The sequence below is a fragment of the Oncorhynchus mykiss genome, chromosome 8, assembly GCF_057628025.1.
Source record: "Oncorhynchus mykiss isolate SJ-2025 chromosome 8, ASM5762802v1, whole genome shotgun sequence".
NCBI lineage: Eukaryota > Metazoa > Chordata > Actinopteri > Salmoniformes > Salmonidae > Oncorhynchus > Oncorhynchus mykiss.
The window spans coordinates 19501568-19514805 of record NC_143029.1 but is presented as its reverse complement, the minus strand read 5'-3'; the positions used below and the strand labels follow the sequence as shown (position 1 = coordinate 19514805).

The window sequence follows — 13238 nt, the reverse complement described above, 5'->3', positions numbered from 1 at the left end:
TGCTGCAGGAGGGACTGGTGCACTTCACAAAATAGATAACATCGTGAGGAAAGAAAAGGATGTGGATATATTGAAGCAATATCTCAAGACATCAGTCAGGAAGTTAAAGCTTGGTCGCAAATGGGTCTTCCAAATGGACAATGACCCCAAGCATACTTCCAAAGTTGTCACAAAATGGCTTAAGGACAACAGAGTCAAGGTATTGTAGTGGCCATCACAAAGCCCTGACCTCAATCCTAGAGAAAATGTGTGGGCAGAACTGAAAAAGCGTGTGCGAGCAAGGAGGCCTACAAACCTGACTCAGTTACACCAGCTCTGTCAGGAGGAATGGGCCAAAATTGACCCAACTTATTGTGGGAAGCTTGTGAAAGGCTACCCGAAACATTTGATGCAAGTTAAACAATTTAAAGGCAACGCTACCAAATACTAATTGAGTTTATGTAAACTTCTGACCCACTGGGAATGTGATGAAAGAAATAAAAGCTGAAATAAATCATTCTCTCAACTATTATTCTGACATTTCACATTCTTAAAATAAAGTGGTGATCCTAACTGACTTAAGACAGGGAATTTTTACCAGGATTAAATGTCAGGAATTGTAAAAAAATTAGTAGAAATGTATCGGGCTAAGGTGTATGTAAACTTCCGACTTCAACTGTATATACATACATACATAAGTATGTGGACACCTGCTCATCAGACATCTCATTCCAACATGGGCATTAATATGAATTTGGCCCCCCCTTTGCTGCTGTAACAGCCTCCACTTTTCTGGGAAGGCTTTCCACTAGAATTTGGAACATTGCTTCCATTCAGCCACGAACATTATTGAGGTCGGGCACTGATGTTGGGCAATTAGGCCTGGCTCGCAGTCAGCATTCCAATTCATCCTAAAGGTGTTCGATGGGGTTTCTTCCACACTGATCTCGACAACCATTTCTGTATGGACCTTGCTTTGTGGCGTTGTCATGCTGAAACAGGAAAGGGCCTTCCCCAGACTGTTGCCACAAAGTTGGAAGCACAGAATCATCATGTATATAGTATGCTGTAGGGTTAAGATTTCCCTTCACTGGAACTAAGGGGCCTAGCCCAAACCATGAAACAGTCCCAGACCATTATTCCTCCTCCACCAAACTTTACAATTGGCACTATGCATTGGAGCAGGTAGCGATCTCCTGGCATCCGTCAAATCCAGATTCACCCTTTGGGACTGCCAGGTGGTGAAGCATGATTCATTGTGCTTTTCTTTCATAAACAATAACATTTCTAAGTGACCCCAAACTTTAACGGTAGTGTACATAGGGCAGCAGTCTCTAAGATGCAGGGTACAGTACCAGGTGGTAGCTGGCTAGTAACACTGACTAAGGTTCAGGGCAGGGTACAGTCTGATAAACAATGTTTTTCAGTCTCTCCATCACAGTTTTGATGCACCTGTAGATGGTTGCGGGGTGAACGGGCCGTGGCTCGTGTGACTGAGGTCATCGATGATCTTCTTGGCCTTCCTGTGACACCAGTTGCTGTAGATGTCCTGGGGGGGAGGCAGTGTGCCCCCGGTGGGCATTAGGCTGTCTGCATCACCCTCTGGAGAGCCCTGCGGTTGTGGATGGTTCAATTGCCGTACCAGGCGGTGATACAGCCCGACACAATGCTCTCAAAGGTGCATCTGTAGAAGTTTGTGAGTGTCTTAGGGACCAAGCCAAATTTCTTCAGCCTCCTTCGATTGAAGAGGCGCTGTTGCGCTTTCTTCACAACACTCTGTGTGAAGGGACCATTTCAGATCGTCAGTGATGTGCATGCCGAGGAACTTGGTGGCCCTGTGGATGGGGGTGTACTCTCTCTGCTGTCTCCTGAAGTCCACGATCAGCTCCTTCATTTTGTTGATGTTGAGGGAGAGGTTATTTTCCTGGCACCACTCTGCAAGGGCTCTCACCTCCTCCCTGTAGGCTGTCTTGTTGTTGTTGGTAATCAGGCCTACCACTGTTGTGTCGTCAGCCATCTTGATGATTGAGTTTGAGAATGCACGCAGTTCTGGGTGAATAGGGAGTACACAAGGGGGCTGAGCATGCACCCCCATGTTGAGGATCAGAATGGCGAAGGTGTTGTTGCCTACCTTCACCACCTGTGGTTGGCCCGTCAGGAAGTCCAGGATCCAGTTGCACAGGGCGTGGTTTAGACCCAGGGCCCCAAGCTTAATGATTAGCTTGGACAGGACTATGGTGTTGAAGGCTAAGCTGTAGTCGATTAACAGCATTCTTACCTAGGTATTCCTCTTGTCCAGGTGGGATAGGGCAGTGTGATGGGGATTGCGTCGTCCTTGGATCTGTTGGTGCGGTATGCAAAGTGTAGTGGGCTTAAGGTGTTGGATAAATTGGAGGTGACATGATCCTTAACCTGTCTACGATACTGGTTCCCAATTGGGAATCAACCCTCCCACGTGCAGCTGAAACGGTGGCGCATGGAACGCAAAAATATTCTTAAAAATATTTAACCTCCACACATTAACAAGTCCAATAGCTCAAATGAAAGATAAACATCTTGTTCATTTAGCCAGCAAGTCAGATTTCTAAAATGTTTTACGGCGAAAACATAGCACATATATATGTAAAACCACCACCAGACACAGCTCATTTCAATAGCCAAAACATGCAATCAACAAACGCAGGATTAAAAAATAAATCGCTCACTAACCTTTTGAAAATCTTCATCAGATGACAGTAATATGACATATTACACAGTACATATTTTTTTTTTTCAATAATATGCCATTTATATCCATAAATGTCCATTTACAGTGAGTTCACCTTCAGAAATTACTCAAAAATGCCCGCAGGAAATCTATGTAGCGCGGCAAGATAACGTAAATAGACATCATAAACTTTGACTAAATATACATGTTCTACATATAGTTAGAAAGATACACTGCTTCTTTATGCAACCGCTGTGTTAGATTTATTTTTAACGTTACAGAAATCGCACACTATTCCATATTGTGAGACAGCGCTCAGTTCCAAGCTACATTTCCACGTAATGTTGGAGTCAACAGAAACACAGATTTAAGCATAAATATTCCCTTACCTTCGATGGTCTTCGTTCAGAATGTTCTGGAAGGCTTCATACTTACCCAATACATCGTTTGGTTTCAAGTCTTGCGTCTTTGTATTAGCTACTGCTAATAACATCAGCTGAAATGCACCCAAAACGTCCTCTGGTCCGGATAAGTTGCGCATCAAAACTTCAAAATTACACATTATATGTCGACTAAACAGGTCAAACTAAGTGCAGAAGCAAGCTTTATGATGTTTTAGACGTGCAAAACAAACTTCAATTCAATCGGCCATCGTCTGCCCTTCTCTTCAGTGCTGGAAACAAAGGAATGGCTGTGACCAATTCGCGCCCATACGCACAGCCTATTCTCTCGTGGCACGCACTAATTTCACTCCCATAGGGTCAATTCTCGCGCGATTTGAACGATTTGAAGCTCTAATGAAAGAGGACATCTAGCGGAAGAGATAGAAAGTGTCCGCAGAATCATAGCTGGTTGGGAAGGGTGGGGGCCATGACGTCAAAGTTGCTCCAACTTTCATGGCCACAAAAACTAGTTTGGAAGAATGCCTGCCCTGTGAGTTCTGCTATACTTACAGACATAATTCCAACGGTTTTAGAATCTTTAGAGTGTTTTCTATCCAATAATAATTTTTATTTGCATATATTAACAATTTTTGAAAGATTTTTTTTCCAGTTTACTAGGGGTACCCAATCTCTCCAAAGGGGGCGTATGTCTGCCATATCCTCAACAGGTTTTTAACTACCCTCTCAAAACACTTCATGATGACAGAAGTGAGTGCTACAGGGGCGATAGTCATTTAGTTCAGTTACCTTCACTTTCTTGGGTACAGGAACAATGGTGGACATCTTGAAGCAAGTGGGGACAACAGACTGGGATAGGGAGAGATTGAATATCTTATTATAATATTGAATATCTCCTTAGACATTCCAGCCAGCTGGTCTGCACCAGCTCTGAGGACACGGCTTGGAATGCCATCTGGGCCGGCAGCCTTGCGAGGGTTAACACACTTAAATGTCTTACTCACATCGGCCACAGAGAACGAGAGCTCACAGTCCTTGTGAACGGCAGTGGCCCATGTCTCCAGCTCAGTGTTTTCCTCGAAGCAGGCGAAGAAGGTGTTCGTGACTTGGCTGGCTTTCCCTTTATAATCCTTGATTGTCTGGAATCCCTGCCACATACATCTTGTGTCTGAGCCATTGAATTGTGACTCCAGTAGTAATAATAGTAATAACAGTAGTAATGTCATTTTGCCTCATTGATTGCCTTATATGGAGGTCAGAGCTGGTCTGTTTGTACTCGTCCATGTTCCCGGTCACCAATTTCATGCTGCCATCTTATCTACGGTTTTTGGTTTGGATAATTTCTAATCGTCACAGTGGTAACAACATCCTTTATGCACTTCCTGATGAACTCAGTCACCTAGTCAGTGTATACGTCAATACTATTATCGGAGGGGACCCGGAACATTTCCCATTCCGTGGGATCAAAACAATCTTGAAGCATAGATTCCGATTGGTCAGACCAACATTGAACAGTCCTTACCACAGTCCTTCCTGTTTAAGGGAGGGGAGGGCCTTTTAGCCATCCCGGAAGGGAGTGTAGCAATGATCCAGAGTGTTTGATGCGCAAGTAGCACAGAAGTGTTGATCAAATCTCAGTAGCGTTTTCCTCAGATTTCCTTTATTCAAGTCCCCAGCTACAATAAATGCGGCCTCAGGATATGCGGTTTCCAGTTTGCACAAAGTCCAGTGTAGTTCATTGAGAGCCGTCGCAATGTCGGTTTAGGGGGGAATATACACAGCAGTGATCATGACAGATGGCTGTCCTTACACGCCTCCAGGCACATTCCTCCATGGTTGAATCACCAGGACAGTACTATCCCAAACATAGCATGCTGTCAGCACTGTGTTTGTAATGGAAAAAAGCTAAACTTTTTGTGGTTATTAGCTAAAAAAAAATAAGTGTGATTGGATTACATACTTATCCAACTGTGAGATTAGACCTAGTACCTGGAGATAGACTGTGTAATACAGTCTATCCTTTGTGTTGTTTTAAGTCTCTGTTCCACTGATGAGCCCTCCTCAAGCTTTTTCCACTTGTATAAATCTGAAGTGGAAATTTCAAGTGTTTCCCTCATCAGCAATATTACATAGACCGGACATATGTAGTCCATTAAACACTAGAGCTAGTGATTCAACTGGGTGGTCTGCGGAGTGTGATGGAGATGCAGGACAGAATGACAGACATGTCCATGAATTACAGTAGTAAATTGCTGTGGATTTTGCAGTGCTTTTAAACCACTGTTTTGTAGCAGGTTGTATAGATCGCTAATGCAACACATGTAGCCATCTTTTAGAAGACTTTCAGCAGTTATTCTGTCTGTCTCATCCTGTGTGACTTAAAGTGCAGATTCATCATTGGTCAATGGTTTTACTATGCAATGGCTTGTTGTGCAGATGAGAACGCATTTGGCAACAATCCTCACATAAAATTTCCTGCACCACTTTGGAAGGTCTCGACTGGGAGGGGCATTACATTCCTAATCTCAAGCCTACATTCCGGAAGCAATGTTTGGAATTTGTTTGTAGTGCCTATCATCAGACGAGCTTCTTGCCTGGAGTTGCTGCATTTTGTCCTTCACTGTCAACTTGACCTCCTGTACTATGATGGCATGAGCTCACCTGCATAGTGTTACTGTGCCACAGAGCTATGGGTTACAAGAGATCAGTTTACCCACTAACTAATGTCACCTCAATCAAGCCAACTCTCCTCTGACTGACTGCCATCTGAGGTCCCCTTCATATTGTCCTGTATGCTCTTAGCATATGGAGCATATTGTCCTGTATGCTCTTAGCTTTAGCATGACTTGGTAGGTGATTTGGCTAGGTCACTTGACTTGTTGTTTTGACTTGACTGCAGGTTAGACCCTTAGCTCTAACATGGCTGGGTTTCATCTTGGCTGCAGCTGCAGGTTAGGCCCTTAGCTCTAACATGGCTGGGTTTCATCTTGGCTGCAGCTGCAGGTTAGGCCCTTAGGTCTAACATGGCTGGGTTTCATCTTGGCTGCAGCTGCAGGTTAGGCCCTTAGGTCTAACATGGCTGGGTTTCATCTTGGCTGCAGCTGCAGGTTAGGCCCTTAGCTCTAACATGGCTGGGTTTCATCTTGGCTGCAGCTGCAGGTTAGGCCCTTAGCTCTAACATGGCTGGGTTTCATCTTGGCTGCAGCTGCAGGTTAGGCCCTTAGGTCTAACATGGCTGGGTTTCATCTTGGCTGCCGCTGCAGGTTAGACCCTTCGCTCTAACATGGCTGGGTTTCATCTTGGCTGCCGCTGCAGGTTAGACCCTTCGCTCTAACATGGCTGGGTTTCATCTTGGCTGCCGCTGCAGGTTAGGCCTTTGGATCTAGCATTATTGTGCTGTTTTATTTTGGCTACAGGTTGGCATGTTCAAGATCCATCCTGAGATCCCAGATTCCATGTCAATGGAGGCCAAGGCCTTTATCCTACGCTGCTTTGAACCTGACCCCGACCAGAGGGCCACCGCTCTGCACCTGCTCACTGATGAGTTCCTCACCGTCACCAGCCGCAAGAAGAGGGGCAAGAGTGGCTTTACAGGTAGCTAGGACAATGCGTCACCGGTTAATCAATGAAGTAGTTCGTAGAATATAGACATATCTGAGTAGAAAGACAATTGCTATTAGATACTTTATGTTTTAGATACTTTTTTGTTGTTTCTGCACAATTCATGTCATGGAATAAAAAAATCTCTGTTTTTCTCCTCAGCTCTGACACCAGGAGGTTCAGGTGAGTTAATTTGAGCGCCTTTCTGAGCTGCTTCCTCTTTAGAGCACGCTGAGTCTGCGCCTAACGACATTAGGCTAAACCAATTGTCATGTTGACTACCCTACTCTGAGATGATTCATTCACAAAAGTAGTACTGTAATGTAAAAGAACCAAAAGGCTCTGGTTTTCTTTGTGTAACAGTGGTGTAACTGTGCCCGCCTGCCTATACCTGTCTCTGTGCCCTCAAGAGTACCTGCGCAGCATCTCTCTGCCAGTGCCTGTGGTGGTGGAAGACACCAGCAGCAGCAGCGAGTACGGCTCTGTTTCCCCTGAGAACGACCTCAACACCAACCCCTTCAGCTTCAAGCCCAGCACCAAGTGTTACAGTGATCGGGACGTCAAAGCTACCCGCTCCCTGTTCCTCAGGTAACACAACATACAGTCAGCACCATATGTATTTGTGAAGCTAGCATTTTCACTCCAGAATTTTGTGTTTGAGATCAGAAAAACACACTAACACTGCACCTCTGCCATCTCAATTCATCTGACAAAAAGCAATGCCAAAAAAACTAAATCTGGAGGAAAGAGATGAACGCTGACTCTGTACATTATCTGGAAATAATGGACAATGTAGGTATCTTGTACATCTACGGAGTACATTAGTTCCAGATAATGTACAGAATAATTTATCCCATTTATACCACGATGCCAAAGAATGTCATGTAATATTTGGAACTTTGTTGTTCTCCTGTATAAATATATATTTTTTTTAAACCTGAGGTCTCTTTAATCTAACCTGTGTTCGCCACCAGTATCCCAGTGGAGAACTTTGAGGACCACAGTGCTCCTCCATCTCCTGATGAGAAGGACTCTGGCTTCTTCATGCTTAGGAAGGACAGCGAGAGGAGGGCCACTCTGCACTGCATCCTCACTGAGGACAGAGACAAGGTGGTGTCCAACCTTGTGGAGGCTCTCAAACAGGTCAGTAAGCATCTAGTCTAGTAGTGGACAGGGTGAGGGGTAACCTGGGCCCAGTTCTGTTTTTTTCCCTGGTATGTCACACGGCATGACAATGACCATAGTAGTTGGCAAGACAGCACAAACAGATCTGGGACCAGGCTAGATGAGGGGCTTTCTCAGGGTAAAACAAAACCCTTATCATATGTACTCCTTTCGTCACCCTCCTCTCATCACCCCTCTCTCCATCCGTCTCTCCCCTGTCTGTGCAGGGTTCTGAGACATCGGACACTAAGTTGAGACATCAGCATATCTCCACTCTGGTGGTCAGTCTGGGGGATTTTGTGCGCATGGCGGACAGGAAGATCATAGCCAACACCCTCTCCCAGCTCAAACTAGAGCTAGACTTTGACAGCACGGCCATTAGCCAACTACAAGTGGTGCTATTTGGGTTCCAGGATGCAGTAAGTGCCCTTTCTTCACCTATTAGTAGGTATCTCTATAAGCATTACATGGCCTATGATAATTAAAATATCCCATTGTCTATTTGTCCACTGTGAATGGGTTGGAATTGAAATTGTCCTTGTATAGACCAAAGGCTCTGGAGACATTGAAGTATGATTCAAGGAGGTTTCGTAAACTGTTCACAGCTGAATTATGTCACCATGCTGTTGTTTAAACAAACAGTTCAGACAATAGACTGTGAAACACTTTTGACCTTTAAGAAAGGGTAATAGAAGGGAAATGTGTCAGCTTAAAGCACATAATTTAAAGAGGCTGATTCTGTCCTCTGCCTCTCAAATACAATTATGCAAATGAAATGACACTAGCCTGTAGCTGCCTGTGGGAGGCAGAGGTTGAAGCTGCCTCAGTCAATACTGAGCTCTGATTCCCCCTAGTGGATACATATGAAACCAGCTCTGGTCTATAGGGTACATTGTCTGCGAAAGATTACTATCAATTCACGATACAAACTTGTTTTTCACACTTGGATTTTCCAGAATGCATGGCTTTTTATAAATGTCTGTCGCTCTTTTTTTTTCTGGGAAATGCTGTTTCCATAGACTCATTATATAGGGGGATATCTCAGATATCTGCAACCACCACACGCAACGTAAACAGACACCCGCTGGAGTTAAGCCTGTTTTCCTTTCCACGAATGTGTGGATACTGGTAGATGTGGATGCATACATATCCGTAGTAAATGTGTAGCTGTTTATTAATGGATGGATTGTCTGTCTGTCTTTCTTTCTTTCTTTCTTTCTTTGTGATTGATTGACCAATGCGTCGCCAGGTAAACAAAGTACTACGAAACCACAACATCAAGCCCCACTGGATGTTCGCCCTGGACAATATCATCCGTAAAGCGGTGCAGACTGCCATCACCATCCTGGTGCCAGGTAATAGCTGTGCCTCCAGCCGCAGAGTTTTAAATTACATTTTAACCAGGACACACACTGGTTGCCAGCTAAACATAAGAGTATGACTTTGAACAGTGCCCCAATCTAATCATAACATATATGTGTAACCTTGGATACAGAAATGCACTAGATACTATGTAAATGGGGCATTTAACAAGAATATGTGTCTACCAGTCAGATGTCATTATAACAATTGCATTTAAAGATTATTTTAATCATAGAGGGATCTTTATTGAGGCTTGTGATGTTGCTGTCTTAATCTTTCATGTTACCTCTTTCAAGGTGCAGTTTAGCTGTTGGATATGAACTAGTTTTCATGATATTGCTAGTATTGCTGTAAAGGTGTAAAGATATATCACGTGTCCTTGCCCAGAGCTAAGGCCCCACTTCAGCCTGGCCTCGGAGGATGACCCGGCCGACCAGGATAACGTTGACGATGACGTGGAGCCTGAGGATAACTCCGCCCATCAGTGCAGAGCCCCTCCCAACACTGCCCATGACAACACGGTTGTCACCTCCGGCGTGAGCACGCTCAGTTCCACCGTTTCAAACAGATCCCATAATGCCCAGTGCTCCGTCACCATGGAACTAGGCAGGATGAAGCTGGAAACCAACAGGTGGGTCATCGTGCTGTCATAACAATGATAATGACTGTCAGACACAAAACCAGAGATTTATTCCAACAAGTCATGAGCAATCTTTGCTACTAACTCCACATCTGTGACCAATCAGTAGTAGATATTGCCTGTAGCTTCACATTATTTCCTCACCAATGTAAATTATGTTATGTAGAAGGGCCCTAACACAGGGGCCTAAACACAAAAATGTTTATTTTCATCATGGCGCCTGCAGTAGCCGTGTTTAGTAGTACTGTGTTTCCTCATTGAATGACCCTGTCTCCCCCTCCCCTCCTCTCTCCCTGCTGTGTCGCCCCAGGCTGATGGAGCAGTTGCTGGCGAGGGAGAGAGAGTACCAGGCTGTTCTTCAGCATGTCCTGGATGAGAGGGAACAGGAGATCAAACTACTGAGGATCCGCTCAGAACCCATCGGTGAGCACATCCCAACATACACTAGTACACACCTTTATCTGAGAGCACAAGAGCATTAAAAAAGACTGCTTTTTAAATGCCTAATGGAATTATTTGTACAACACAAACATCAGGAAACAGACAATATATGATTTGATATGTCTACTATGATTAGTTATAGTTGTACTTATGTGTGTGACAGATATGCCTACATCATCTGTGAGCCAGAAGAGCCGGTCCACTGTGAGCCATGGTGACCCAGAGCTGATCAAGTGGCTGAGACTCCATGGGGCTGACGATGACTCCATGGACAGGGTAGGTCCTGAGGAAGCCCCGCCCCCAGCCACGTCTGTTTTAAATGGGTACATTATGTGAACAAACTCACGTCCATGTAATCTTATACTAAAGTAAACAGTGTGCATTGTTGTAAAGCTGTTAAAACTAATGGCCTGGGTGTACCTGGAGGCTATTCATTGATTGTTAGTACTCTTTATGCATACTGTATGTGTAAAACCTTTACTGTATGTGTAAAACAGATACACAGTTGAGCACCATCTGTTGGCCGAGCTTAATCTCTTTAAGGTACCAATGATTTTACCCATGATCCATCTTCCATTTTGTAGATTTTGACCGAGGATTACACTTTAGATGACCTTCTCCAGTATGTGATGAGAGACGACCTGAAGAGTTTGGGATTAAGGTATACAACATACAGTATTCTCCAGTATTCTCTCCTACACTGTCAAATATCCAGCCATCTCAAATACCTGATTGAAACACTGTAATATCTCAAGTCCGTCTTCATCTTTCTCTTGTTTTCCTCCTCAGAGGTGGGATGCTGTGTAAATTATGGAAGGCCATTACAGACTACAGACAGAAACCAGTGTGAGGAGTCCTCGTGTGGAGTTAGCTACCTCCACAGTACAGGATCTTCACCACAAGCACAACAACAACAACTCAGTATTCTCCTCAACACTCACCACTGCACTTTAATCTCAGTATTTATCAGACCAAGACTCAGTCCTGATGGGGGACAGTTCCAGTGTAGTTTATCATTTATTGAGTATTGACACATGAGTTGTTTTTTGGAAATTCCTATTTTCAAATGGAGTTAAGTGCCACCGGTTTTATAATGTTCAACAGTTATGACACCTGTGCCAAGATTTACAGGGCAAATCATGAAACATATCTGAGAATTTAACCTTTAAATGTTATTTGGTTGTAGAATGTTCTCCTTACTATCATGTGTTTACTGTCATGAGATTGACCATCTTCTAAAACAAGCCTGAGAGACAAAATACAACGTAAACTGATGTGTTTGAGCTGCTGTACATTATCTTGATAAACAGCATTGTTATTGCTAGTGGCTTCTTATCACTATTTGATTTAAATGTGTTTTATGGATATGCCCTGCTCTCATTGTCATCACTGCATGCCTGCCCTTTTGTACTTGTTTAACTGGTGTTGAAGTCTTTTAAACATCATAGCGCTTGACTTTTGTTCAAGTCATTTTTTTTACGTAATTTACAATGTTAGGTATATTTTGTTATTTTTTGGGGTAAATTATGCAAATATATAGCACATTTTATTGACAGTAAATTACTATTTTCAGTGACACAATTTACAAATGGCTAGATGTCCTATCAAATATGTAACGCGAATTTGTGTTTGGAGGTTCACAGCAAAGCTGGTGCTGTTATAAGCCTTCTCACTTAAACCCTCATATCCGCCGCCCCGTTTGACCTAGAGACTCTAAACTTTGTAATTAGCTGTCTTTCCTCGTGCTGAACAAATTTGCCTCAAGGACCCATAAGGTGCGTCAGGATAGATTTTTTTCCAACCTTGAAACTTATTCACATGAACCATAGGACCGCATTTTTGTTGAAATGTGTCCGTTTTGTTTCATATTCATGATAGATTGATGACATTATTTGTGAAAAAACATATTATTGTGTAAACAAAAATGTGTCTTGAAAACTTAACTGTGAAATAAAGGGTAAACTGAAATAATGCTTAGGGACTATTATGGCCCTTACATTTCTACAACTGAACACAAATAATGTGTCCTGGTTTTAAACTGTTAACAGGTCTAGTAGTCTAATAATATTAAATAGATATTCAGTTCTTCTTAATCCTGCAGATATCTCTCTATCATAGGGAGATGTATAAAACCAAAACTGACTGAATGTGAATCATCAATGCTAAGGGATTGGTAAAAAGATGGCTGAGTTATTGATAAATCAGGAAATCGGAATTACGTGTCCATTTAAACAACTGTAGATCCACTCCACAGTGGCCTATCAACGTGAAACTTGTCATCACTATCATGGACATCCCTAACATGAACCACACTGAATTTGGTATTGATATTTCAATAAACAAGGAAACTATTAACAACTCATTCTTTGCATATGTAATGCTAATGCTCAAAATCATCTTCCCCTTATGAACCATATGTCAGATTAACTCCAGATGTTGTATTTAGACTCATGGTTGCACATAAAGGATAGATGGTTCCTACATGACAGAGTGCTTGCTTTGTTACCCAACCGATCGTGTCCTTTTGGTCATCCCGTGAACCCTATCTATCCATTGCTGCTTGCAGCCACATTTGGTAATTTTGTTCCATTGCCAGTATCAATAAAATCTGTCGGAGGACCCAATTAATATTTTACTCTGTAAAATGTATGGAGTTTTATTTAGCCTGCTTTCATTTGTAGCCTATATCTTATCTTTAAAAATGCAAATGCTTTAAATCAAATGTATATGTTTGAATGAAAATCATAACTGAAAACCGATTTTCATATTGTTATACCACCAACCTGTTCCTTTTTTATTTAAAATATTTCTGTCAGAAATAAACGTTTTGTTCAAAGGTTTCCGTTTTGTTTCATATTCATGATAGATGTATTACTTTATTTGTGCAATAACACAAAAATGGGTCTTAATGTAAATGTGAAATAAAGTGTCAGTTGAAATAATG

At 42.8% G+C, this 13238-nt stretch overlaps 2 protein-coding genes across 2 annotated transcripts in view; one reads left to right on the top strand and one right to left on the bottom strand.

Annotated features, from left to right (window-relative positions):
- LOC110529540 (mitogen-activated protein kinase kinase kinase 5) overlaps window positions 1–13134 on the top strand; it is a 58848-nt gene extending 45714 nt beyond the window's left edge. Inside the window, exons 20-30 of the mRNA XM_021611796.3 lie at window positions 6504–6681; window positions 6850–6870; window positions 7098–7275; window positions 7662–7830; window positions 8079–8270; window positions 9101–9206; window positions 9601–9844; window positions 10164–10276; window positions 10458–10570; window positions 10879–10955; window positions 11084–13134. Of these exons, the coding sequence (XP_021467471.2) occupies window positions 6504–6681; window positions 6850–6870; window positions 7098–7275; window positions 7662–7830; window positions 8079–8270; window positions 9101–9206; window positions 9601–9844; window positions 10164–10276; window positions 10458–10570; window positions 10879–10955; window positions 11084–11144 (1452 nt within the window). The 3' untranslated portion in view covers window positions 11145–13134. The remainder of the gene's footprint in view (window positions 1–6503; window positions 6682–6849; window positions 6871–7097; window positions 7276–7661; window positions 7831–8078; window positions 8271–9100; window positions 9207–9600; window positions 9845–10163; window positions 10277–10457; window positions 10571–10878; window positions 10956–11083) is intronic.
- Window positions 47–6540, bottom strand: LOC149981444 (uncharacterized). Its single transcript, XM_090242747.1, has 2 exons — window positions 3807–6540; window positions 47–2391 (listed from the first exon to the last, which is right to left on the bottom strand). The coding sequence occupies exon 2, from the start codon at window positions 2249–2251 to the stop codon at window positions 1685–1687; it is 567 nt and encodes a 188-aa protein (XP_090098873.1). The 5' UTR covers window positions 2252–2391; window positions 3807–6540; the 3' UTR covers window positions 47–1684.
- Window positions 13135–13238: the final 104 nt, after the last annotated feature.

Excerpts from the sequence above, each read along its gene's own strand:
- LOC149981444 (XM_090242747.1), bottom strand. The coding sequence starts at position 2,251 with ATGCTGTTAATCGACTACAGCTTAGCCTTCAACACCATAGTCCTGTCC.